This window comes from Lissotriton helveticus, chromosome 6 (assembly GCF_964261635.1).
Source record: "Lissotriton helveticus chromosome 6, aLisHel1.1, whole genome shotgun sequence".
In the NCBI taxonomy this organism is placed as follows: domain Eukaryota; kingdom Metazoa; phylum Chordata; class Amphibia; order Caudata; family Salamandridae; genus Lissotriton; species Lissotriton helveticus.
This window is the reverse complement of record NC_136067.1, coordinates 1,501,218,493-1,501,245,244: the sequence shown is the minus strand read 5'-3', so window position 1 is coordinate 1,501,245,244 and position 26,752 is coordinate 1,501,218,493. Positions and strand designations below refer to the sequence as shown.

Below are 26,752 nucleotides of genomic sequence, written 5' to 3'. Positions count from 1 at the left end.
CGGTTCCACAATGGATGTTTTTTTAAAGCAAAGATTGCAACACAGCGCAAGAACCGTTGAGAAAGAAAAGCGCGAGGCAAATTCCCAGCAGGCTGCTCCTGTTCTCTCTCTCCGCCCTCCCCTTTCTGAGAAGCCGTGGAGTTTTTTTAATGCAGCTTGCTCGCTCGCTCGCTCCCTTCCCTCCGCTCCCCTCCCCCGCACGTAGGCTCTTGGAGAAAGGAGGGGAAAAAAAGCTCCCAGCCTGACTCGAAAATCAGCCTCGTTTCCTCAGAAACCGCAGCTGCTGCTAGAGCAGAAAACACGTCAGGCTGGCCCTCCAACGTACACAGATGTGCCTTTGTAACTCCACATAAATGCTGGGAAAGGATTGCGCGTTGGAGCAAAAAAAAAAAAAAAACTCCCATGCAGGAAGAGGCGAATGTTTCGTGCAGGCTATGTTTTTACCCTCGATGGCGCCTTCCTTCGCCCCTCCCCTGACCTTGTGTAACAGTTACTTTTGAGCTTTAAAGTTGTATTTATTGTTGGTGACTGAAAGGATTTAGACTTGAGGAAGAAAAGGCATTCCGATTTGCAGTGAATAACAGTCCGCTTTTAAGTTTTTTACTTTCGTTTTTTTAGGTTTTCAAAGACCGAGGTAAAATGTCAAGCTGTGTTTACATGGGAAGCTTTTTATTTTGCTCTAGGCTAACTTCAAAGTGTCAGCGTTTATAGGAAAGAGGAATGCAGTATACTTGCTCCAAAGAGCCTGCTTGTGCCTTTTAAAAAAAAAAAAAAACCTCACTCACCCTCAACCCCTCACCCTCACTCACCCTCACTCACCCTCACCCACCCTCAACCCCTCACCCTCAACCCCTCACCCTCACTCACCCTCACTCACCCTCACTCACCCTCACTCACTCACCCTCACTCACCCTCACTCACCCTCACCCACTCTCACCCTCACTCACACTCACCCACCCTCACTCACCCTCACTCACCCTCAACCCCTCACCCTCACACAGTGCAATAGGTCTCGGAGCATTTGAGTTAGAGCTTTTAGAAATGTTTATGGCTTTTTTTTTAAAATTCTTTAGCATTGGCTACAGGAAACAAAAATGCTTAAGATTTACAAAAAAACCCATAAACAATTCTAAAAGCACTAACTCTAATGCTGCGAGACCTATTGCATTTCCAATGCTTGTTTAAGGATTATCCCGTTGTCAGGGTTTCGTCAAAATATCCCGTTTTTTTTAAGGGAGGGTTTGGTGAACCTGCACATTAATCATAGTGTTGTACAGGCTCACTTTTCAACCAGTCCAGTTAAAAACAGTGACAGAAGTCCACTTCTTTAAACTCTCCTGCTGTGCTGCTTCACTCTCCTGCTGTGACTCATTCAAGCAGCACAGCAGGATTTAATGAGATGTAAGTCAGGCCTAGGCCCGGTATATATTTATTTTTTTCGTTCTGAAAATCTGGTCACTTTATGCCTACTACATATACTATTGGTTAAATGTACCTATATACAAGTAGCAAATTCACTCAACTACGAAGAAACAAACTTCACGTTCCATAGGGTTCGATCCTCTCTTCTTGGCCGTATGCAAGTAAGACTTTTCACTTCCGCGCAAAAGTTATCGGGAACCCTCAGAAGACGAATGAAAAAGAAGTGCTAGAACGTTAATTTAGTGATTGGGCCATACCGGAAAACACGCTTACTTGTGACAGCCATTTTGAACCAGGGTGGATTGCTTTACCACCAAAGAAAACCCTACATTTTAACAGGTATTGACGTTAAAAACTGTCTAAAAATGTTACTTTTGTAGCTTATTTTTAAATCCACTTTTCATTATGTATTAGAAGAAATAGTTTTTGCATAAAATTCAAATATATTATATTTTATATTCTATTACGTAAATCTCGAGTTATAATACAGACTTTGAAAACCGAATACAGATGTTCAACATACGGTCCAGTCAGGTGTGGCGCTTCTAAAAGGGAAATGGTGAGTGCGCAGTTGAAAGATGGCGACTGCGCTCCCATTCTTTGCCTTGGCTTGCAGCTCCCCGCCCGTGTTGTTGCAGGGAGGGGCGGGGAAGGGTCCTCATTGTTAATAAAGCAGTGCTGGGCGGAGCTTCTCCGGGGCTGCGTGCGAATTTGAAAGCTGCTCTCTTACGCTTGCTGGGACTGAGACAGAGGTCGGTGTGGAGTTGCTGGATTCGCGCTACGTGGGACATGAGAGAGATGTCTTTGTGAGTTTGTGCTGTGGAGCAAGAAGCATCCTACGATAAGTTGTTAGCAGGGCAAGCAGCTTACTGTCACGCTCCGGACAGCATGGGGGCTGTCCATGACTTCTAAGTAAAGAACTGTCCATCTAACTGAGCCCTCCAAGCGGGAGCCCCTCTAGTGGAACGCAGGAAGTGTTCCTACTGTTCATATGACGTAGTCTCTCGTTACACATCCACTACAACGAAGCTTTTGCACCGGGGAGTTCTAGGTTATTTTCATAGTTTTGTCATATCCGTCCGACCATCCTATTTTTTACGTTATAGCGGAGTTTCGGAGTGGGTAGTAAGACGTGCTTGCTTCAACTATCTATGAATGAGTAGCTAGTGCTCTGCGTTAGAAGACGTTGCATTGCCAAACTTTGATAAACCCTTTCCGGTAACCCTTTAAAAGTTGCATTCTGTTAACCGCATTTGTTGAGGAGTTGGAGCTGAAAGTGTTGCGTTGCCATATGTCCCATGCACGTACTTGTCAGCCTGCCAAAGTTGCAACGGGTCAACTATTGTCCAATATACGACTAAAGGGAGAGGTGTGTACTTCATGGCGTTCTTTTGAAAATTTGAGTATGTTATCCTTTCCTTTCTGATATCCGAAAAGGGGTGTTTATAGTTGAAAATACGTATAACTACAAGTTTCAGAACGCACAGGAAATTCACGAATGTACTTCCGAGTCCTTATGAAATGCGTTAAAATCGTTTTGAAGTATGCCCCCGTTAAGGGGCACCTGAACGGAGCAGAGCTGTGGGCGCATTTACGTTGTCCTGGAAATTAATCGCTATTGGTGCACGGACGTATCATAGTCAAAGTCCTAGTCTTCAGTGACTGCTCATCCCGCTGAGTGTTCAACACGAGCCAACCACCTTCTTCTCCGTAGTGATACCTGCAGTAATGTGCTGTCCGTCCATGGCATGAATAGGTGTCGCGTGACTTTGAATCTGCATGCCTTTTTGGAGGAATGTGGCGTTTGTTCACTAATATTATGTATTTAGTCAGTGAATTACTGTCACTTGTTCCTATTATTTTTCTTAGACGGTCTGGGTTTTCAGTTGTATGCAAAAAGAACAATTGATGGACAGAATGTTTTAGACGGTCTGGGTTTTCAGTTGTATGCAAAAAGAACAATTGATGGACAGAATGTTGAACAATGTCAAACATTCACCCCAGTGTAAAGATCTGGGCCTAAATCCATAGTTTTTTTTGTTGTTGTTCCCCATGCCATTCCAGTTTAAACCCAGCCGTATCCAGTCTTGACCCTGCTCCCCATGGGAACAGTCCAGCCTGAGCTGCCAGTCCCCAGGGAGAACTCTGATATAGCAAGTGACATGCAGAACCTTGGCACATAGCTTTTTTAAATGCCAAGTCGAGTAACAGTAATCTGCACATATAGGACCCACCAGGGCAAACCAGTGGCACAGTGGATGAGCTACCTCCATGGATGGCACAACCAGTGCTGCAGGCCCACTGAGGAGCATTTAAGGTATATGTCTTACCCCTAGACAAGGGACTTGCAGCCAGGGGCGGTTCCTCCATTAGGGCGGAAGAGCATCACCCCCACTGCTTTCTCGCAGTGCGAGAAGCAGAAACCTAAAATGGTATTTCTGCTTCTCGCACTGTGAGAAAGCAGAAGGGTATGCCTGGTTGTAGGCGGACGGGTCAGGGAGGAGTGGCTTGCCCAATGCTGTGGGTCCTGACTGTTTGGTCGGCCCTCTGGGGCCGACCAAACCAGTCAAGCGCACTCTCCCTTTTCTCCATGTAGGCTGCATGCAGCCTACATAGAGAAAATGGCCTGTCCAGTTGGGCTCCGTCCCCACCAATCAGAACGCTGCCATTGCAGCGTTGTGATCGGCTTAGGGGAGGGAGAGGGAGGCTGCCTGTGGCCGCTTCCTGCTCAGGAAAGCAGCAGGAAAACGCCAGGAGCTGATGTGAACCCCCACCAGTGAGTCCTGCTGGCCGTGACTGCTTACAGCAAACCCGAATCAGCCAATCCTGTATACACCAATAACCAGTATTTATATGAAAAGCACAGCGCTTTGGCACTGAACTCCAATGTCAAACACCCTCGAAGTCCTAAGCCAGCAAAACAAGGTGCAAACATGAAGTCGGCAGCCAAAATGTCAGGGGATCTCACTCCAAAAGATGCCATGTTTTACAGCAATATTCTATTCTAGTCTGCCTTGTGCTTAGTACATCAAGTATGAACTTAATCATTCAAATTCACACACAGACCACAAACGTTCACTGGTTTTTACACCATGTGGTGAGGGTTTGCTTCTGACCCTAACTACAGCAGCAGAAGGATTTCCAGTACTTATGTTTGAGTCGTAGTCATCATGTCCTTGTAATGTTAGCTTAAACTAAACTACATTGTATACACATTGACATAAAATGTGTCCGACACAAACTGATATAGGTGATCTTCAGTAATGCATCTTTATTTTAATAGGGCGGATTAGAATGCAATCTATTGGTATTTTCTCGCCTGAAGCAAATTATCAGTACTCTTCGCAAAAGAGCTCATTAAACAACTTTACGTTAAGGCATGTGGTTATATCTCAAAGCAGAAGTGTACTCATTTCCAGGTGGAGACTAGCTGCACAGTTGGGGAGAAAAAGCCATCCTGATTCTGGTTAAAGGTGCCTACTAGAGAACATCGGTATCATTCTTTTGATTATATAAGTTTGAAAACATCATGTTTCCTGTTAGCATGTATATATGCAGTTCCAAACCAGCTGCAATACGTTCAAGCAAAATATTGGCATTTGGTCAAAAGGAATTTCTAACTTAGATGGGTTTCATTTGAAGCCTGGGGTGGGAGGGCAAGAAGAACACTGACAATCAAATTTGATTGTTATCATGAAGAGTTCAAATGGGAGGCTAGATCTGCAGGAAAACATTGTGTCTGCCTGAAGCAGAAGTGGGTCAAATTATTTCAAAAGCTGCTTTAATGTTTCCATGAACATAAAACTGAAAAGCAAATACAATAAGATGATGGACGGAGCATTGGAACGTTTGGCAGAGGGTGTTGGGAAGAGGTAGGGCATGTGCAAGTCTGTAACATGTAAGGGTTGTGAATGACACTGTATGGTGTGCTAGATACGAAAGGGTCAGTTTCTCACATCAGATTATCATAGGGGAATGTAGGGAAAGGCTATTAAGCAGTAAATATTTCCTGCAAGCAGAATAGTAGCAGTATAGTGTGAAATATCAATGAGTTCATAATGGCAAATCCTCTCCGGTAGTGCAAGTGGATCTGAAATTATGTATATGGAAAAGTCACTTTGGGAAAGTGGGCATTTTGATGCTGGTGGCTCTGTACACCCTGTGTCCAGTTCACATTTGGGTGCTGGGGGGGAACAGCTAAATCTGTGCATTCATAATAGGTCATAAACTAGGGGCTCAAGGGAAACCACTGGCTCGGAGTGGCCTTTCTGAAACTATTACGTGGGGCTGAAATGGGGACGTGCATTCCAAGGGGCTGGGTCGTGGCCCCCCTAAAAGTGATCAAACCTCCTGGAGTAGGATGGCAGACAGGACAAAATTTAGAGGGCCTGTGCATTTCAAAGGTGGCCTTTTGTACTGATCGCAACTTCAAAGACCATTGTGGGTATAACTACTGGACCTCTGGCCTCCGAATTTAGAGATTTTTTTGGGGTTTGGAACAATACTATGCTGGTTCGATGCTTGGACATCGACAAGAGGAATCATTAGTGAAGGAGGGACTGCAACTGGATTATCCGCAGGCTTGTGGTGGCCTGGAGCGTCTCGTGCTCCATAAAGCGGTCTATTACTTTGTGGATTTTGACTGGACGTTGCTGGCCTGCAGTTAAGTGCCAACTGTCATGACCCGGGTCCCTAAGTACACTCCAAGGGCCTGCTGGCTGGCCTCCTTTCTGAGATCCTAGGGACACAAAGGATCTCCCTGTTTCCACAAGATTGTAAGGATGTGCAGGGTGCAGCGGAAACAGGTGGAAGTTCTTGTCAGTTGGGGCAAGGACCATCCTGGCATACATTAGTCTCACTCAGCAGAGGAGTGTGCTGGTAAAGATAAGCAGCCTATGTGAGAAGCTGGCCTGGTATATGATGTCCACTAATGTAAGTGGATACCTAGCACCAGTCCAGACAACCCTTATGGTGATTTTAAGAGGTCTCTGACAACCTTAGAAGGCTATCCAAGTGGTAGCTGTGGAGAGCAGCCTTTAGGCTTGGTCTTGAAGGAGTGTAAAGCAGCTTGTTTTACCGGAGTATTATCTTATAGTATAGATTAACTGAAAAATAACCACACAGTATGTATAAAAATATTTATTTATTATAGAACACTCTAGTACGTTAGTGTCTCCTACACTGAGACACGAAGCACACAATATTGAAGCACAGAAATCACAGTAAATAGCACTAATACACAGTGGACCCTAGGGGGGGACCAAACCAGAACACAAAGTGTTATGAGAACCACAACTCGAGTCAGGACAATGTCGAGAGGACGTAGAATTGCTGGGGACCCACAGACCACCCAAGTAAGTAGACGGGGACCACACGTAGCATGTGTGCAGTGTGTGAATACGACTGCGTGCTCCTTGCAAGTCGCCGTTGGATTTTTAAAGATTATAGACCCTTCCCAGTGGACCCTGATGAAACCCAGTGGAAGACAGAAGACAGAAGATTGGAGAGCCACCCCACCTGTGGATACCGTGATACCCAAGTTACCTTTCCCAGGGAAGCTGGGTGCATAGGTGTGAAGTGGCGTTGGAAACCGCAGTCGAACTCATTGGAGGACTTCAGGAAAGTGCAGCTGCTGCAAGAGTAGAAAGTGTCCGGAGGAATCCAGAGGTGGATTCTTGACGAGGAGTACCCGATAGCAGAGGGGACCAGGAGACTTGGAAATAGAGTGCCCTCCGATGTCGGGTGCTTCAGGAAGGAGGACTGTGACCTTTACTCTGCTGCTGCGAGAATACGGCGAAGCTGAAGACCAGGACCTGGATGCAAGCTGTCCCACAAAGGATTTAGAGTGCTGAAGGGTCGGTGTCGGCACCAACAAGCCTTGGCAAATGCAACCCTCTCAGGAAATCAAGAAGGTGCACGGTGGGGACAATCAAGTTCCAGGAGACTCGCCACAAGCAGGGGAGTCAGGGCAGGCCCTGAGCAATCTGGGGAGCCCAAGGAAAACCAAGATGACCCTCAATTGAACCCACAGGCTGGAGGTGCAGGGATCACAAGAGGACCTCGAGCAGCTCACCAAAAGGAGCAGCCCATGGTGCCCAGGAGGCAGTGTGGCAGGAGATCTTGGTGGAAGAAGTTTCCAGATGTTGGGGCTACTTGGAGCCCAATGCACTTGTAGCAGAGTTGCCAACAAGCATATGCACTTGCAAAAGTATGCAGTGCACAGGGGTTTGGTTGATTCAGCCCCCACAAGGGATTCTGACCTCAGACTTGGTTAGAGGGCAGCTCGGGCTTCGGTAGTTGTAGATAACCACCACCTGTGTTGTTGAACCCTTCGGAGTCCGCAGGAGTTCGGGATCAGCAGACCTGTCCGCAGTGTTGCAGTGCCTATGAATGTAGGGGTGTGCCTCCTTCACTCCAGGTGAGACTATCTTCAAGTGTCTTGAATGTTCCACAGGTCCTGCATGGATCCTGTATGGCTCACCTGCACAGACCATGCAGCAGACTGAAAGGGAGACAAAGTCAGGTCCAAACGAAGTCAGGAGTGCCCAGATGGTTGAAGTGCAGTCGTTTCAATTCTGAATCTTGTCCACGATGAATATAGGGACCTACACCCAGGTAAACCCTTATGCACCCTAATGATTGGTTTGGAAGATTCATTGGACCCTCCCAAGGGGGAGGTTATTCCCATGTCCTTTGTGGTTTGGAAGATTCATTGGACCCTCCCAAGGGGGAGGTTATTCCCATGTCCTTTGTCCAGTTTCGTGCCAGAACTCAAGCCAATGGCTCCCAGGACTGGTTTGAACTGGACTATGCACAGGGACAGCAAATGTGCCGCTCATGCAATCAATCAGAACATTTGTAAGGTGCACTATTCACCTGTGAGGGTCTCAAGGCGCTGTTGGGGGAGTGGAGCTGGCGGTTGAGGGTGTAGGAGAGTAGTCTGTTGAGGTATGTCGGTCCGATGTTGTGGAGTGCTTTGTGTGCGTGGGTGATGAGCTTGAAGGTGATCCTCTTGTTGACAAGATGCCACTGCAGGTCCCTCAGACGGGGTGTGATGCGACAGTGGTGAGGGATGTTGAGGACGAGGGGTTCTGTGTGTGTTGCAGACGTTTCAGGAGTTTGGCCGAGGCTTCCACATAAAGGGCATTTCTGTAGTCCAGCCTGCTGCTGACGAGGACCTGTGTGACCATTCTTGTTTCGGTGGGGATCCAGCAGTAGATCTTGCGGAGTGTGTTGAAGCAGGAGAATGAGACTGCATTGACCTTCTTGGTCATGGAGAGTGTTGAGTCTAGGATGACCCCCAGGTTACGTGCAAGGTCAGTGTTGGTAGGCCACCAGGAGTCGTCCCAGGCTGAGGGGGTGGAGCCGAAGATGAGGACCTCCGTCTTTTCAGAGTTCAGCTTCAGTCGGCTGTTCTTCATCCACTCTGCGACTGCCTTCATTCCTTCGTGGAGGTTGGGTTTGGTGGTGAGGGGGTCCTTGGTAAGGGAGAGGATCAGCTGGGTGTCAGCGTAGAACATAATGTTTAGGTCGGGACACGTGGGCGAGCGGTGCCATGTAGATGTTGAACAATGTCTGGCTGAGGGATGATCCTTGGGGTACGCCGCAGATGATCTTGGCAGCTTCGGAGTTGGAATGGGGGAGTCGGACGCTCTAAGTTCTGCCTGAGAGGAAGGTGGTGGTCCATTCCAGAGCCTTTTCTTGGATCCCTGCGTTGTGGCGGAGTGTGCGTAGGGTGCGGTGGCAGACAGTGTCTAAGGTGGCTGAGAGGTCCAGGAGGTTGAGGGCCGCGGTTTCACCGTTGTCCATCAGGGTCCTGATGTTATCGGTGGCGGCGATGAGGGCAGTTTCGGTACTGTAGTTGCTGTGGAACCTGTACTGGGACGGGTCCAGGATAATAATCTCCTCGAGGTAGCGGGTCAGTTGTCTGACGATCTTCTCGATGACCTTTGCCGGAGCAGGGAGATTTGCCGGAATTTCTTGAGGTCTCTTGGATCCGCCATGGGTTTCTTGAGTAAGGCGTTGATCTCTGCGTGCTTCCAGCTCTCCAGGAAGGTCGCGGAGATGTTGACCTTGCGGAGCTGGGGTGAGATGGTGGCGCTAGCTTTGTTGAAGATGTGGTGCAGGCATGATTTTGATGGTGTAGTCGTTTACGTTGGTCCAGGTGAGCAGGGGTTTGGTGTGGATGGTGGCCGGGGGGTCTGAGGTGTCAGTGGCTGTCAAGGCAGTCAGGTTGAAGCTGTGGATGTCTGCGATCTTGCGATGGAAGAAAGTGGCAAGGGAGTGGCACAGGTCTTGCGATGGTGGGATGACGTTGGTGTTGGAGCTGGGGTTGGAGAGCTCCTTCACATTGTTGAAGAGCTCATTGCTGTTGTGCGTTGTTGTCTAGGCGGTCCTTGAAGGAGGCCCTTTTTGCGGTTCTGATGAGGTGATGGTGTCTGCAGATGGCGTTCTTGTGGCCTGTATAGCTGTCCGGTGTCCGTTCATGGTGCCATTTCTTCTCTGGTTTCTGGCAGGCTAGTTTGGAGGCCTGGAGGTCAGTGTTGAACCAGCCGGCCTTTTTGTCTGTGTCTGTTAGAGGGTATTTTGATCGGAGCGAGAGTGTTTTGGCGCAGTCGTTGATCCATAGCCTGAGGTTGCAGGCGGCGGTGTCGGTTGGGTCAGTGGGTGGCTCCGGGCGAGGGTGGTTTTAAGCTGTTCATCGGTGACTTTGCTCCAGCTGCGGCGGGGGATCTGTTGAGAGCGGTGGTGTGTGGTGGGTTTCTGGAAGGTGAAGTGGATGCAGCAGTGATCGGTCCAGTGGAGTTCGATGGTGTGGCTGAAGGTGACGTGGGAGCTTGCGGAGAAGATTGGGTCGAGCGTGTGGCCGGCGGAGTGGGTGGGCGTTGTGACGAGCTGTCCGAGGTTGTCTATCAGGGTGGCGGAGTTGCTGTAGTTGTTCTCGAGGTAAATGTTCAGGTCTCTGAGGAGGATGTAGTCAGTAGAGGCCATGGCGTGCGTGCTGACGATGTCTGCGATGGTGTCGCCGAACTGAAGCCGGGGTATGGGGGGGGGTCTGTAGACGAGAGTTCCTCTGAGGGTGGTGTGGTCTTGTGGATCTGGAGGTGCAGGGGTTTGGCGGTGCTGAGGGTGTTCTTTTGGACGATGGCGATTCCACCTCCTACTCTGTTGGTGCGGTCCCTGCGAGTGATCTTGTCGCCGTCCGGGATGGCTATGGCAATGTCTGGCGCAGAGGAGGCGTTCATCCTGGCGTTCATCCTGGTCTCCGTCAGGAAGGCGACGTCCGGGGAGGATGTGTCGAGCAGGTCCCAGAGTTTGACTGCGTGTTTGCATGCGGAGCGGGTGTTTAGTAGAATGCATCTGAGGTGGTTGCGTCCTTTCTTTCATGGCGGTTTGGCGGCTCGGAGGCTGGTGAAGCTGCAGTTCCGGCAGGAGATGGGCCTGTGGGTGCGCTACGGGGTGGCCAGGAAGCAGGTGTTTGGTCGTCCGGAGTTGAGTGTGAGGAGCGTGCTGGCGTCGTAGTAGTGGTGGTGTTTGTTGTGGTGGTTGCAGTGACCAGGAATCTGGGCGCGGTCCAGGCACGGACGGGCGCAGACTAGCTTGCCTTAGGCAGCCAGCTGTGCAGTGGCCACCATATAAGGGGAGGTGGGAGGGAAGAGCAGCTGGGAGGTGGGGCGGTGAATGGGTGATCAGGGGGGTGGGGACGGAGCGCCAGGAAAAAACGGGTGGAACAGGGGCACAGAGGCAAGGGGCAATGCAGGGGTACAGAAGACAAACAAATGCTCACAAGAGTGAGCACAAAAATGCACAGAAGATACAACCGGAAGAAAGCTTACAACAGGAAAGAAAAAGTTAGGCTAATGCGGAGAAGTAACACACCTGAGGCAGAGGAGCCTTGAAGCAGCAGCATCGGTCGGAGGCAGCGACCAGGGGACACTGACGCACAGGCGGAGCTGTGCGGCGTGAGGAGGGAACTGCCTGATGACTTTCAGGCACTGGCAAGCGCACCCACCTAGCCCTAATACACTAAATCCTGTCTGGGAGGTGGTCCCACATCCCTGTGACAGGATGCCTATTCTGCCTCCCCCCTGCTCTAGCTTGGCTCTGCAGCTGGAGTGCAGAAATGTCTCTGGTCAGCAGTAACAATTTTGTACTGTCTGGGACTAGAAGGCTGGTACCAGGAACACAGAGCATAACGGAGGGCTCTGCCAGTGCTTGGAATCATACCTCTTACACCGTTTACGTTGTGGGAGGTATGATTCCAATATATCATGTTTGATACCAAACATGATAGGATTTGTTGCATCCATTTTCGAGACTGCCATTGTGCGGTCAGGCGATGCCCCTCTGTATAGTATATGACCGCTTCACTGACAACCCCGGGAGAATGGACACCCTAGGCTGCAGAAGTGTCCTGCTCATGCTCTCACTTACAACTAAGCACCCTGCCCTCAGGGTTAAAGACCTGCTAGAGGGGCGACTTATAGGTTTTAACTGCAGTGACCCTTTAGATATAGTAAACCTATACCTTTCGTAATTGTAGATGCACCTACTTACACAGGCTGCAATGGTAGGCCTGTAGTTCCATTTTGAATGGTCTTCCATGGGTGGCATAATACATGCTGCAGTCCATGGGAGACCTCTGGAATACCTATGCCCTGGTTACATGGGTACCATATTCTAGGGACTGACCAGGGTCTCCAGTATCCAATCTGGGCTGTGTACGTAACACAACAGTTTAAGGGGAAAGCAGCTAGACTGGGGTCCTGATTAGCAGGAACCCAGTCAGACTAATCAAAAACAGCGTCACATCAAGTAAGAAAGGGGGGGGGGGGGGTAATCATAAGGAGCAGATCTTACTTTCTTAGCGTTAGAAGTTTGCAGAGTGCGAGGAACCCATGGTTGCAACCAGGGGACCTGTGCTAGCTTGTATTCAGAGCGTTTCTGATGTCCGAGAGGTGTTGGGGAGGACCTAAGCTGGGAATGGGGGCTGTCTTCGACCTCCAGACAGATCGGGAGAAAGACAGTGCCTGACATCGCGTCCTCCATCCGAGGTCGCTGGCTCCCTCTTCCTGAATCCACGCCACAAAGTGCCTTGTTGTGGAGAACATAGTGACCGGGCCGAGGGATTTTGTTGTGCCTTGCGGGCACCTACCGCTGGCTCTCAGGAGCTACGGAAGCTTGCACCTCCGAGGGGAACCTTTCTCCAGAATTTGAAGTGCACCAGCTTCCTGGGTTACGTTTTGTCTAAAGGGGGGCTAGCGATCCTGTACATGTGCAGCTACCGTTTTTTGTGGCGTACGCAGTGTGTTGCCAGGGTGGTATTAAGCCAATACTTTACACCTAGGCCTTGAGGATAAGCCTGAATGGTTGGTGCCAAGCTACTTGAGGGTAAGCACAGGTTATCGGACACGTTTATCGTACTTATCTTGTCTAGAACGGTGAATTCTGACTTGCGACTTGCTTCGATGCATTCCAGCCAGCAAGAAACCGCTGGGTCGAACAATTACCTTCCCTATGGTCCTTATTTATGGTTATTCATTTTGTTCTGTGTGGTGCTCTCTTGGTTTTCTTTTTAAATTGCGGTTCCATGTAATGAAGTTGTTTGAGTTTAAAAATGGTGCAAACAAGTCATAGCTTTCACAACTTGTGGCAACATTTGTGATATCAATGTTCTCTTTATTTGCTATGTTAAGTCTAATTGAGTAAGGGTGTGAGCATCCCTGGCAGGGTGACATTTGAGCTTGTTTTGGTACCCTTACCAGTGGAGTTTTCAGTATTACGTTTTTGGGATCATAGGCACTGTCCCTTCAATAACGTTGTGCAACTAATTCTCTTGTCGATCATAACTAAGATGAAGTTTTATTTTGAAAAAATTCAAGTTTATTTTTCTTGACCTTAACTATTACGTAAATGTTTTTGTTTGCTCTTTGGCTCACATTCATATTTGGAAGAAGGTGACAATGTGGTAATTATGGTCCCAAGTTACATTTTCTCTTTAACAGTGAGATCACTAATTAAGAATGGCTATGCATTGATTACACTTATTTGCCAATTTTGTTATCTCAGTAGCCAGGCTTTATATTGAACAAGGGTGTGCGAGTGTGGAGAGATTGAGTAGCATGTACTGTTGTTTGCTACTTTTGTGCTCTGCCATTATATTGATTTGGGCCTGCCACACATTCTAAGACTTTTGCAGAAGAGTAGAAAGGCATTGATCGGAGTTCCACATGTGAGGATTTAAACCCTTGCAATTGCACCTAATCCTTCTTAAATAACAGTCAATAGGGACAGTGGATTCAGTATCTCTTACCCAGTGAGGGGAAGATGGTGTAGCGCCTGACAGTTAAATGCAACTCAGTTTGCAACCCTATATTTAATTTCCATTGAAATGTATAGCATTCAGTTCTGCTGACACTGGGCTGCACATTGTTATTCTGTTTGTTGGAGTTCTAAGCTCTACCTGTGGGGGCTTGTCCTTGCGAAAATGAGTCAAATGTGAAAAGGGTTGTACTTGACCCAGTTTGAAGTGCCAGATTACGACTGACTATTAACTCCTATGCCCCTAAACGGGGTCTGTTAACAGATGTCCATGTTCTCTTGTCTCTCTTTTCCTGAAAGTTATAAAATACTCATCGTGTGAAGGTGGATTTTCATGTTTGATCAATGTTACCAAAAATGATATCTTAACAAATATAGACAACCGATTCATGCAGATTGGAAAGTGTTTTTTTTGTCTCTACTGCTATGTTAAATGCACTACAAGCTTAAATGTAACCTCTGTTCAATGAGGGTTTCCAAGTCAAATGTAATGCTTAAGTTATTCTCTAACATGCCTATCCTTGGCATTTCTGCATCAAAGTTAGGAAAATAAGTCTATTCTTGTAAATTTGTTGCAGAGTGGTGTGAGTGATAGAGATCTGAGATACCAATTTCTCATAACGATCATCCTCTTAACACCAGTCTAGCTGTTCTGTATTCTCTGCCCATGCCGATCTCTTGTATCTGAACATTTGACTCTTTTCATTGCAAGTGAAATCAGTTGATTCCCCTTAGAAGCAACAATAGCGTTCAAAAATTAATTTATCGCTTTTTAAATCCTACACTTGCATCTGCCTGAGTAAATTTGCTGATATCCAGAGTTATCTGGCACGAGCAAAACCTGAGGAGCCTTCATAATTTAAGATGGGGGAAACACAAAGTTGGGACCCATAAAGCAGTGTCTGTCCAACTCTGTAGGGGTCACGGACCAATCAGCTGCAACTTGGCCTCAATCGTGGGGGCCACGGTCATTTGCTGCTGATGTTCCAGGGAATGGCCTATATGGCTCTGAAAAGTGGGCCCAATATGACTCCTCCATATTTTTAAATGAACAAGGGGGACCCGAAAAAATGGCTTAGTACCACGGGTTTAATACTACTTGAAAGAACAAATGTCCTAAGCGAAAAAATGGCTATACACACAATGATTAGATTATAGCCCACATTGGGTTACTATCAGTCAAATATCCAGCCGGACATGGAGTTTTATTCATAAAGATAAGAAATTTTAGTCAAAAATACTTAGAACAACAAGAATAGTGGGGCACAAGCCTGTACCCTAAAAGAACCGGGAAGTGTGGGGGATTGGGGTAACAATACAAACAATAGAACAAAGAGACAAATACAGGCAAAGACTTTGAGCATAGGCCACCTGCATTCAATTTTAAATAGCAGCAAGTTTAACCAAAATTAGATACCACAATGATTGGACACATTGGACATTTGTGGCCCTATTTTTGAAATGTCGACGTTTCGATCACTTGCTCAAATTAAAACTGGATCATCATCAGGACTAGAATTAACATTTGCCTGGTGCAGAACATTTGGTGCCAATGGGCAGGAGTTCCAGGGACTGGTGTCTGAAGAATATTTAAGGCGGAAATTGAGATAGCGGCCGCTTAAGTTCTTGTTGTTGCACCAATGATGAGGTCAACTGCCCGGGAAGTAGCGAGATTAGGCACGGCTGGGCAGGGGGGAAAGCAATGACTCCTCCAGCACTTGATTCTAAGTGGTATGATGGGGAGTACACACTGGCTTCTGGGGGAGGTAGGCTGCTTGTGCTTGCACTCCACAAATATACATTTGTGCAATAAAGAAGTGTCCAACGCTGTACTCTACTTCCAAAAAGAAAACTACTTTATAGCACACTAAAACTAAATACCATGCACAGGTGAATTCAGGATACAACTTGGTGTTCTGAATAAGTCTTTTGGTGTCTTTCCCTGCTATGGCCTCCTTCCTTTGACTAATGTGGATTTCTGTCCTTTGTTTACGAAGTACTGAGGATCGGCTTGGGTGCAGTTTCCTGCAACGTTCTCTGGCAGTTTCTTACCAAGTACTTTTGTAAGTCCGCAAATTGAGGCAGTTCTCAAAAGTTCCTCCTTTTCAGTTCAGATGTGTGCAACGCAGGCATCCTTGTCTGGCCTCTTCTACAATCGCAGCTGCAACGTTTCTGATTGTTGAAATAATGGCGCTGGTCTCAGTGGTGCATCAGGTTTGTGCAAGTCTGGATGATTGCGACTACATGCAGGCTGGCTTCTTTGTAGCTGGTGAAGTGCCTGTTGGGCCTCACCAGGTTGCTTGGCTTAGGTTCTGCCACAATTGATTTGTTGTGTAGCCGTTCAGAGCACGCTATATTGAGTTACTTGGGCAGAGCAGCTGGGGTCACACTACATTTGACAACTTCAGGTGCAGCATCTCAGACCGTGCCGCATCTTCATGATTCCTGCAGGCAATTGCAGGGCAGTCTGGAGCCTGCCGACCTAGAAATGCAGTGATTTATCTCTGAAGTCCAAAGCTGTTGCAGGCCCACTGCTTTGGGGTCACGCTGCCCCTCGATCCTTCTGCACAGACACAACTCCTGCAGGTTTGGCAGTCTCATTCCCTCGCTCATTAGGCAGACTGGCAATCCACTGGTATCCAGTGAGTCCAGGTAGAGGCTTAAAGAACATATAGATGTGTGCCGTTGTGCAAGCACTTCCTATAGTTACTATCTAGCAGCTTTGCCCTACCCTTTTATTATGATGTGCTTTTTCACTTTCAGTTTGACGCTTCAACATTTTAGTAAAAACAAAAAACGGTTCCCTGCAGAGCAGTCATTCAAAAATCTTGATCTGGTTCAATAAGTGTCACTAATAGGGAAACTACCTAGAATCAAACGGGCCCATTCAGTCAGCCTATTCCTTGTATGTTATGCTACTGGCATATACAAAAGTACATTTCATTAGCAACATCTATTGTATTCACTACAAAACCTTAGTCATAAAACAGTATTTTTTTCTACAATCTGATTGTTACTCCTTGCCATCCTTCCTCGTGCTGTTCCCATAAACATTTAATGTGTTGAATACACACGAAAAGTAGTTACAATATGCATTTAGCATATCCACAGACCATTTGCTTGTGTTGCAGCTCTCCTTTTTTAGGTAGAGCCTGGGCAGCGCATGTGCTGCTCTGCGAGGCATGCTGTACTCTGGTATAGACTTGAAGTTCCGCCCATCTTTTCAATTGGCTCCTGTTGTTTTCTAAATGGTTACTACTTAATAGGCTTTTTAGTCCCTCCTTAGTAACTCCTTGTCTGCATTTGTAACCTCCCATGAGGACTGGACTTTTTACTTGTGTGGCTTCAAGGTATGTTTACTTGGTCCGTGAGCACTATTTTCTTTATTTTTGTCTGACTACAGACACTACTTTCCTGCAAGGCTCTTAAGATGTGCCCGAGGCACCTTCAGGTTCGAGAACGGAAGACTCTTAACGGCTGCCAAAATCAACACAAACTCACTAATGGTGCCCGTGGCTCATAGCCCTTCCTCTCCGTCCCGCCCCTGGGCGCCTCACTTTACGTTTTCAGCACGGTGCCCACTTTAGGATTAACATGGGTGCCCTCTTTCTTCGTCTCCAATAACCAGCATTTGCAATGCAATAGGTCTCGCATTTTCAAAACTTTGATCTACTGGTATTGTAAATGACCAGGCCTTTTATTACTCAAGGTTTTTTAAACACCTAAATAAAAGGCATTGTCATTTACAAAGCCAGTAGCTCAAAATCTCACAAATGCGAGACCTATTGCATTGCAAATGCTTGTTGTGTATATAATGGACCAAATCCAAAAATGTGATCATTTGAACACCCGAAAAGCCCTTCAATCCAGATGACTCCCAAAATACACAAAAGCCTGGAGGATCCTCCGTTTAGACCGATAGTCTCCACAAGGGGTTCCCTACACGAACCTGTGGGGAAGTTCCTTGATAAGTACCTCCAACCGCTTGTCCAACTTATGCGAAGTTATGTAAAAGACACCACTGACTTTCTGCTCAAACTATCAGAAATCACGGTACAAGATGATGAGAAATTAATCATGTGCACGGTAGACGTCAGAGCGCTGTATACATCAATTCCACACGGAGGTGGAATAGAGGCCATTGAAAAAACACTAGTCAACAGTGAGATCGAAATACAGATGCAACAATTTCTAATGGAAATAATGATTTTCACATTATACCACAGTTACTTCAAACATGAAAAGGTATGGTATAGACAGCTATCCGGAATGTCTATTGGCAACTGCGCAGCACCAACCTATGCGAATCATACATGAAGGAATTCGAAGACAAATACATTTACAGTAATGCCACTTGGTCCAACAACCTAAAGATGTACATAAGATACATAGACAACCTATTTTTTATATGGAAGGACACTAAGGAAAGTTTGATTACTGCTCTGACGGAACTTAACACAAAGGATGACAGGATTGAACTAACCTGGTCCATTAATGAAGACACCATCACATTTTTGGACGTCTCCATATCTAAAACACCCACAGGATTTGAAACAGACATTTAAAAAAAAAAAAACAGACCGTAATAACACATTGCATTACACAAGTTTTCATCAGGGTGCTTTAAAAAACATCTCCCTTACTCCCAAATGTTAAGGGCTAAACGAATCACCTCCAATATGGAACAAAGCAACAAACGAATTAAAGAAATGGGTGACCGATTTGCTGAAAGGGGATACCCCAATGAAATTATACTAGAAGCTGAAGAAAGAGTATCCTTGATTTCTAGAGAACAAGCACTGAAAAGATCAATCAAACCTAAAGATACCAGAATTGTCCTTGTTTCGAAATATTCCACAATGAGTTCCACATACAGGAAAATAATCATGCGACATCGGGCAATCCTTTCATCTGAAAGTGAGTTTAACTATTTTTTCGCAACCCCCAATCTTCGCATACACACGAAGTAATATCAGAGAAATTTTATCTAAAGAAACTCCAATTGAGGAAATCTCTAAGGGAACTCTACCATGCTTAAATTGTAGCAACTGTCATAATGTAATAAAAGGAAACTCCATTTCACACCCTATGAAAGGACAAACCATTAAATTCCATGTAAACGCCACATGTGACTCATCCAACTTAATCTACATGCTTAAATGTCCCTGTGGGAAAATTTATATTGGCAAAACGGAAAGGAAAATAAAAAAGACTCAACGAGCACAAATCAAACATACGCATTAAAAACATGAAATCAAATGTGGCAGCTCACTTCCATGATATGAAACATAACATAGCGCAACTGAAATTTCTGGTGTTAGAAATCATCGAGAAAAGTGAGGGAAAGGACAACAGTAAGACTCTTCTTCAAAGAGAAATAGCTTGGATATATCGCCTTCAAGCAATGAAGCCCTATGGGCTTAATGATCGTACTGAATTTAGCAGCTTTATTTAGCCATATATATGGGACACTGACACACTGTACCCTGTTGCGAGCTGTCTGTTTAGCTATTGATCTTGAAACATGAGAATTTATGGTTCAGTTACATGCACGTTTATTGAATTTGGTAAATAGAAAATGATGAATTTGTTCTGTTTATTTATGTGGTTATGCTTTATTTTACTTCCATTGTTGATTTACGTTACACTCGCACACACAACCGAACCCTACAGTCCGCTTTCTAGCTCATTTACTTTTGGCCGGGACTCCCATGTGACCTATCACATGATGTAGTTTTAAACGTCCGTACACACCGCTATACACCAGCCGTCTCATCTACGAGTGCGGCTAAGGAGATTGTTTTCAACCGCCCGAAGACGCGACGCGTTCCCGATAGTAAGTAAAGTAATACGTGCTGGTTATTACTCGTGCTTTTTAACTACGATAACACAATATATATGAGGTTTAACAACCTTACGATTCTTTTACTCTCCAGCATTCGAGAGTTCACGTCGAACTGAACACTTGTGAGTGACTCTTCACGGCATGAACCGCCTTCACATGAATGTCACTGACGGCATTTTTTACGTTTGGTTTTTTCGTTTAGTTTATTCACAGCACGTTATTCACAAGCGACATTATGCATGCACACCACCACGAACCACACTCATGTGACATTGTTGATGCATTATAAATCAAGTATTAAGATGGGATATCTTGTTTGTTTTTGCTGATAGTGCTCCTGGAAAAAGGGCTCTGAAGCCCGAAATGCATCGGAACATTTGGGAATTTTAACTTGAATAGTTAAACAAGTTGAAACATCATATGAAAATTAATATGTACGACTTCTGAACGCTCACAATATGGATATGGAGACAATATCGTAATTTCAGAAATGATCGTGATGAATAAATGAACATTATATAACTAACATACTAAGGAGTCTGTTATTAAGAACCAATGGTGTGCCTATATACAGGGATGCGCTCACAGTACATGCGCGCACCACTTTGAGTTTACTAAGGACATAGCAGGACGGCTCTGTCACCTGTTTGAGCACCCAACCATCACATAAGTGTTTACAAGGATTTTATATGTTGAACATTGCAATGAAATATTAGTGCAGTGCACCTCCACTATTATTGATATCATTCAAGTTGGCACACATTTTCTTTTAATGGTTGCCAAGTTTTGGCCCATAATTGGTCTTGACCTCGGGACGATCACACAAGGATGCAGGCCTTAACAAAAAAACATAAATATGTCACTTGACCTGCATGTCTAAACTTGAATAATCTACTCGACCTAGTAATGTACTTGACCTGTAATCTGGTCTCAAATTGTGCGATCCTGGCAAATATTGTATTTTACAGAGCTGCCTTTTTCATCCTCACATATGAGAGCACCTTGAAATATGCAAGTATAGCATTGCTGCTGTACAAAAAAAGATTTGGTTTGATTTAATAGACTAAATATTTGCTCATTGTATAATAAGAATCAAGCCCACATAGAGGTTACAAGTGAACCCGGACCTGCCTCTTAATTCACTAATAGCAATGTCGGTAGGGCAGAAATGTTTCTCAGTTCAAGTTTATAAACTCATTTTAAATACATTACTAAAGCATGATTTGGGAGCACAGTAGCATTAACGAACATTTTAAATTGAATTGGCCACAAACTTTCCAACTAATATGCAGTTTTACTGATAAAACTTTATAGGGTATAAACAATCTGTGGAAATTGGGTTTCAGCAAAAATGCTCCTCATTCTCATATTATCAAGTAAAGTGTTGATTTAACTTTGCTACTTATTTTTTTCCTGGAGGTATGGTTTACTTTTCTTTCTCTGACTGCAATTTTTAAGACATAAGCTTAAATTTGTCCTTTGTCTCTTCATGCAAAGTGAATGTGACAAGATAACTGTTCTTTACCAGCTCACTCCTAAAAATAGTTCGCCCTGATAAAATCCGACTTGCCATAGCAAGCAGGTGAGTAGAAAGCAGGTGAGTAGACTTCTCAAGACCTGGGATGTATAAAAATCAATATACTTAAGTTGGATTCAATGGCACAAGTTACTTCACAAGCATTTTATGTTGAAAGGGTGCTAAAGACTCTCACGCCACCTCATGCTGCCCATGTGTAATAATTGCATTTCCAAGTCTTTGCAGGGGTGTGTTGAAGTGATCCGGTCAACAAATAGAAAAAAGTTTGTCATTAGTGGGCATAGTGCATGTGCAGACCTCTGTGTAAGCGTTCTCTCTACTCTTTGGTAGACCGGATGCTTACACAAATGTTGAATTATATAGACCAGGTTCTAATACATTGCTCTTGTCAGGCTCCTCCTTACATATATATATCGTACAGGAGAGGGACCTTTACTCTCTTAACAAGTGCCTGGCCAAGTCGACATGGCGCATGGCTTATAGTAAAGACCTGGGTAATGATTTTGTATGATGCAACTAATTCATGGTCAGTATAATTTTATTTTTCACTTCGTAATGCATGTGAATCTTTATGGAGCCTCTGTTACCTAAATGGTTTATCATGCAGCGTTGAAGAGCATATATCCACTCCATATTTGGAGTAAACTATTTTATTTGAAGAAGTGACTGTGATTAAGATACAATCACCCCCTGTAATGCATTTTTTTCTTGTTACGAATCAATCTTGCATTTTTTGTAAAGCGCACTACTCACCCGTAAGGGTCTCAAGGCGCGGGGGTGGGTGGGGGCTTGCTGCTGCTACTGCTCGAACAGCCAGGTCTTGAGGTCTCCTGAAGGTCAGCAGGTCCTGGGTGTGCCGCAGGTGGATGGGGAGGGCGTTCCATGTCTTGGCGGCGAGGTGGGAGAACCATCTGCCGCCGGTGATCGTTCTTCGGATGCAGGGAACCGTGGCAAAGTCAGCAGAGCGAAGCTGGCGGTTTGGCGTGTAGAAGGTGAGTCGTTCGTGGAGGTATGCTGGTCCGGTGTTGCGGAGTGCTTTGTGAGCGTGGGTGAGGAGCTTGAAGGTGATCCTGTTGACAGGGAGCCAGTGCAGGTCTCTCGTGGGATGTGATGTGGCTGTGGCGGGGGATGTGGAGGATGAGTGCAGAAGCGTAGTGTATGCATTGTAGTTTCTGGAGTTTGGCTGAGGTTCCTGCGTGGAGGGCGTTGCCCTAGTCTGCTGTGGACGAGGGCCTGGGTGACCGACCTTCTGGTTCCGGTGGGGATCCATCTGTAGATCTGGCAGAGCATGCAGAGGGTGTTGAAGCAGCAGGAGGAGGAGATGACATTGACTTGCTGGGTCATTGATAGCGATGAGTCTAGGAAGAACCCCAGATTGCATGCGTGGTAGGTGGACGTTGGTGCAGCTCCCAGAGTGGCCGGCCACCAGGAGTTGGCCTAGGTGGAGGGAGTGGAGCAGAGGATGAGGACCTCCGTCTTGTCAGAGTTCATTTTCAGGCGGCTGTTCTTCATCCATCGGTGACTGCCTTCGTTCCTTCATAGAGGCTGGTTTTGGCGTGGTGGGGGCCTTGGTGAGGGAGAGGATCAGCTGGCTGTCGCCGTATGAGATGATGATGATGATGATGTTGTGTGATCGGGCTATGTGGGCAAGCAGTGCCATGTACACGTTGAAGAGTGTTGGGCTGAGGACCTATCCTAAGTGTACGCTGCAGATTATCTTGGTGGCTTTAGATCGGAATGGAGGGAGGCAGACACTCTGGGTTCTGCCGGTGAGGAAGGAGGTGGTCCAGTCCAGGGCTTTGTCTCCGATCCCCGCATTGTGGAGGCGTGTGCAAAGGGTGTGGTGGCAGACTGTGTCGAAGGCGGCCGAAGGGTCCAGGAGGATGAGGGCCACGGTTTATCCGTTGTCCAGCAGGGTCCTGATGATGATGGTGGTGGCGATGAGGGCAGTTTCGGTGCTGTGGTTGCTGCGGAATCCGGATTGGGACGGGTCTAGGATGTTCTCCTCAAGGAAGAGGGTCAGTTGCCTGTTGACCATCTTCTGACTTTCGCCGGGAACGGGAGTAGGGAGATGGGCTTGGGTATTTCTTGAGGTCCTTAGGGTCCGCCTTGGGTTTCTTGAGTAAGTCTTTGATCTGTGTTCTTCCATCTCTCCGGGAATGTGGCGGTCTCAAAGGAGTTGTTGCTGATCTTGCGGAGATGGGGTGCGATGGTGGAGCTTGCTTTGTTGATTACACAGCCTGAGAAGAATGAGCAATGTTAAAATCTTGCGTCTCTACGTGTTCTATTAAAATGTACAGACCTAAAGCAACATTTCTTTAATTTGATAAACCTGATTTTGTTTTCTGTGACGAAACAACTTTCTTGCTAATTCTGTGGTTTCTTCGAGGTGTGAAACATTTAATGTACTGCGTTTTCTAGTTACATCTTTAATTGTGACTAGGGAATAAGAAAGTGGGTCCTTTTCATTGCATTCTAGCCTGCTGCCGAGGGCTATACCAGTTATTAAAAGCCTTTCCACTGCATTCCACTCCTTTGTGCCGTTTGACACTGTTGTGTTGAAGAAGTGGCTGGATAGTCGTTACCACGCCTCCCAGCTGAGCCGCGCTGTTGGTCCGCTCTGCCCAGATTATTGTATATATGTGTCCATCCCAGAATAGCTCTTGTCTCTCCCCTTAAATTTACAATCATTGATTGACAAACTAAAGGTACAAAAATAATCCAAAGCGCTACCCTCCCAAATTGCACCCACTCCACAAACTGATTTAAGCTACTTGGCTTCCAATGATCGCCAGCGGAAAGCCTACTGTTCTAAGATGCAAAGAACCAGGCAATCAGTCTGCTAACCTTTAGTTCCAGACACTGAGTAACCATTAGTCCTCTCGGAAAATGGATCTGAAAAAGCATAGAAAGCTAAATAAAAATGTAGCGCTCTTCTTCAAAACAAATAGCCATATAATGCTGGGATTAAACAGCACTTTTTTCTGCTATATGAATTCAATGAGCACACCCGCCTCCTGCCAAGCCCCCCTGCCCCCAAATGTTAAATTTGTGTATGCTGTGCACTTACAAAAGGCTCAGTGCTTGGGGATTGTTAGGTTTGGGGTCTCTAGTTGGCACAGATAGGTACTTGTGACACATAGGGACCCTTGCCTCTAGTCAGGATAAGGGGATTACACTCCTTAAATAACCCCTGATCACCCCCTTGGTAGCTTGGCACGAGCAGACAGGCTTATCTCAAAGGCAGTGTGCAAAGCATTTGTGACCACATACAGTAACCCAGTGACAACACTACAGATGGACAGCACACAAGGTTTTATATAAAAAAATAAGTATACTTTATGTAGATTTACCACAAGACCATAAACACCAAAAATACACAATACTGTTACTTTAAGATGGTAGATTATGCTTAGTTTAGTTCTTAAGATGCAACACTTTGCGTCAATGTACCTTACGATGCGTTGCGCTTCCACGACCAGCAATGTTGCAGCGAGGGAAATGCGGGAAAGTTCAGGTGCAAAGAAATAAAAGACGTGAAGATCTTCCAGATGCGGCATGCTTCTCCTTGGATGCGAGAAGTTCTTGGTTTAATGCGGGACTGCGGCGGCGACACCCTTGTTCTGCGATGCAAGGGCAACAGCTTAAACTGCGTCACTCTTCTCCCACGATGCGTGAAGCTACCGCACGATAAGACCACTACAGCAGCGACATCCACGATGCGACGGCAGCAGCTCAGACGGCAGCGCCCTTCTTGGGGATGCGAGGCGTTTTTCTTCGATGCGGTACAGTGCGACGGCTCCAGCGGCGACACACTTGCTCAGAAGTGTGACGGCAGGCACAGCGACGGTGACACACTCCGACCTGGTTGCGAGACTCTTCTTGATGCGGTGCAATACAACAGCGGCGACACCCTCCTTCGAAGTTGCGACGGCGACACGCTTCCTCTTCGTTGCAAGACTCTTCTCTCGATGTGGTGCAATACGACAGCGCCAACATTCACGATGCGACGGCAGCAGCAGCAAATTCTTGGGATCAGGATCCCAATATTTATACCCCCAAATCCTTGTTATCTGAGGGGAGATGGGCCTTTGCCCAGTCCAAACCAGTTCTGAAGCACTCTGTTTACCAGACTTCTCCTCCTTTCCTTTCGCAGGGCAGAAACATCCAACTCCCCACAGTAGGTGGAACTAGCATTGTGGAAGGCAGGCACAGCCCTATTCAAGGTTCAGGTGCAACTCCTCCCTCCCATCTAGATGCAGATCTCTATTCACCACTGGGCTGACTCATCCAGTCTCTAGGAATCATCCAGCCCTGTCACTCACAAAACCAGACACGACCTAGCAGAGGCAGGCTTGAAAGGTTAGACAAGCAAATACCTACTTTCTAAAAGTGGTATTTGCAAACACAGAATGTTAAAACCAACGTCCCTAAAAGATGCATTTTATCATTCTGAGCTCAGGTATACTAAACTCTAATTTCTACCATGTTCTCTGAGTCAGTTAGGATTATAAGATGTAATAATTCTAACAGCCCATTCTAGCCTATGGAGAACAGGTAGCCTTGCAATAGTGAAAAACGAAAATGGCTGTAATTCACTATAAGGACATGTCATACACATCAGGGCTTGTCCTACCTTATACTTGCAATGCACCCTATCCGTGGGCCTACCAAAGGGGTGACTGATATGAAGAAAAGGGAAGGTTTAGGGACTGGTAAGTGGGTGCTCTTGCCCAGTCAGCATGACCATACCAGACTGCACGCAGGCTCTGCAATGACAGACCCTAGACACATTTTACAAAGCTGCTTCTGGGGGTGGCACAATCAGTGCTGCAACCCCACCAGCAGCATTTGAATTTACACGCCCTGGGCACACTTAGTGCACTAGACTAGGGTATGACAAGTAAACCAAACAGCCAGACATGGAACCACTGATTAATGTAGCAATTTACAATAGGGAGCACTTGCACTGGACAGTAGTGGCACAGTGCCAAAACCATGCAACACCAGCAAAAATACATGAAGCAACAGAAAAAATGGAAGGGAGACCCACGTTAATAGTGCCAAGTCTAACAGGGATGCGCAGTGGCCTTGCCCAGTTGGTTTAAATGCTTATCGGAAAACATGAGCTGTTGCATGGGCTCTATTGGTCGTTAAATGTACTTGATTGAAATATTTGGTAGCACAATTAACCCACTAGGAATCAATCTCCCAAACAAGCCAACCGCTAAATGTTAAGTAAGGAATAAAAGCAGCTTTCGCAAAGAGCTCCAAGGAGGCTTCCACTTGTTGGAAATTAGAGTTGGCATTTAAGAACTCCATGTGCATATAAGAAAGCTGTATTGGAAGTCATAACAGAAGCCATCAATAAATTATGGCTAGACCTATATTAATTAATATCCAGCAAGGATAAACAATGTAACTGTGAACAATATGATATGTTTGTACTGGCAGGGTATGACCCTAATATTCCTATAGCTCTCTTACAAAATCATTTTAAAGGGCGCTGTTACCTCTGAGGAACCAGTTGCACGGGCAACCGTGAAAAGTGTTTCTACAATCTTTAAAACGTGCTGGTAGTCTGGTGTCTCTTGTCCAAATGGTCTCTAGCTACACTTATTAAACTG

General features: G+C 46.1%; 1 protein-coding gene across 2 annotated transcripts in view; it reads left to right on the top strand.

Moving 5' to 3' along the window:
• Window positions 1-2,025: 2,025 nt before the first annotated feature.
• PAPOLG (poly(A) polymerase gamma) overlaps window positions 2,026-26,752 on the top strand; it is a 522,398-nt gene continuing 497,671 nt past the window's right edge. For both annotated transcript variants that reach the window (XR_013596236.1, XM_078649302.1), the window contains exon 1: window positions 2,026-2,228. Coding sequence is in view for 1 of the 2 variants with exons in the window: in XM_078649302.1 (XP_078505428.1) it covers window positions 2,212-2,228 (17 nt within the window). In the remaining variant the exon portion in view is untranslated. The remainder of the gene's footprint in view (window positions 2,229-26,752) is intronic.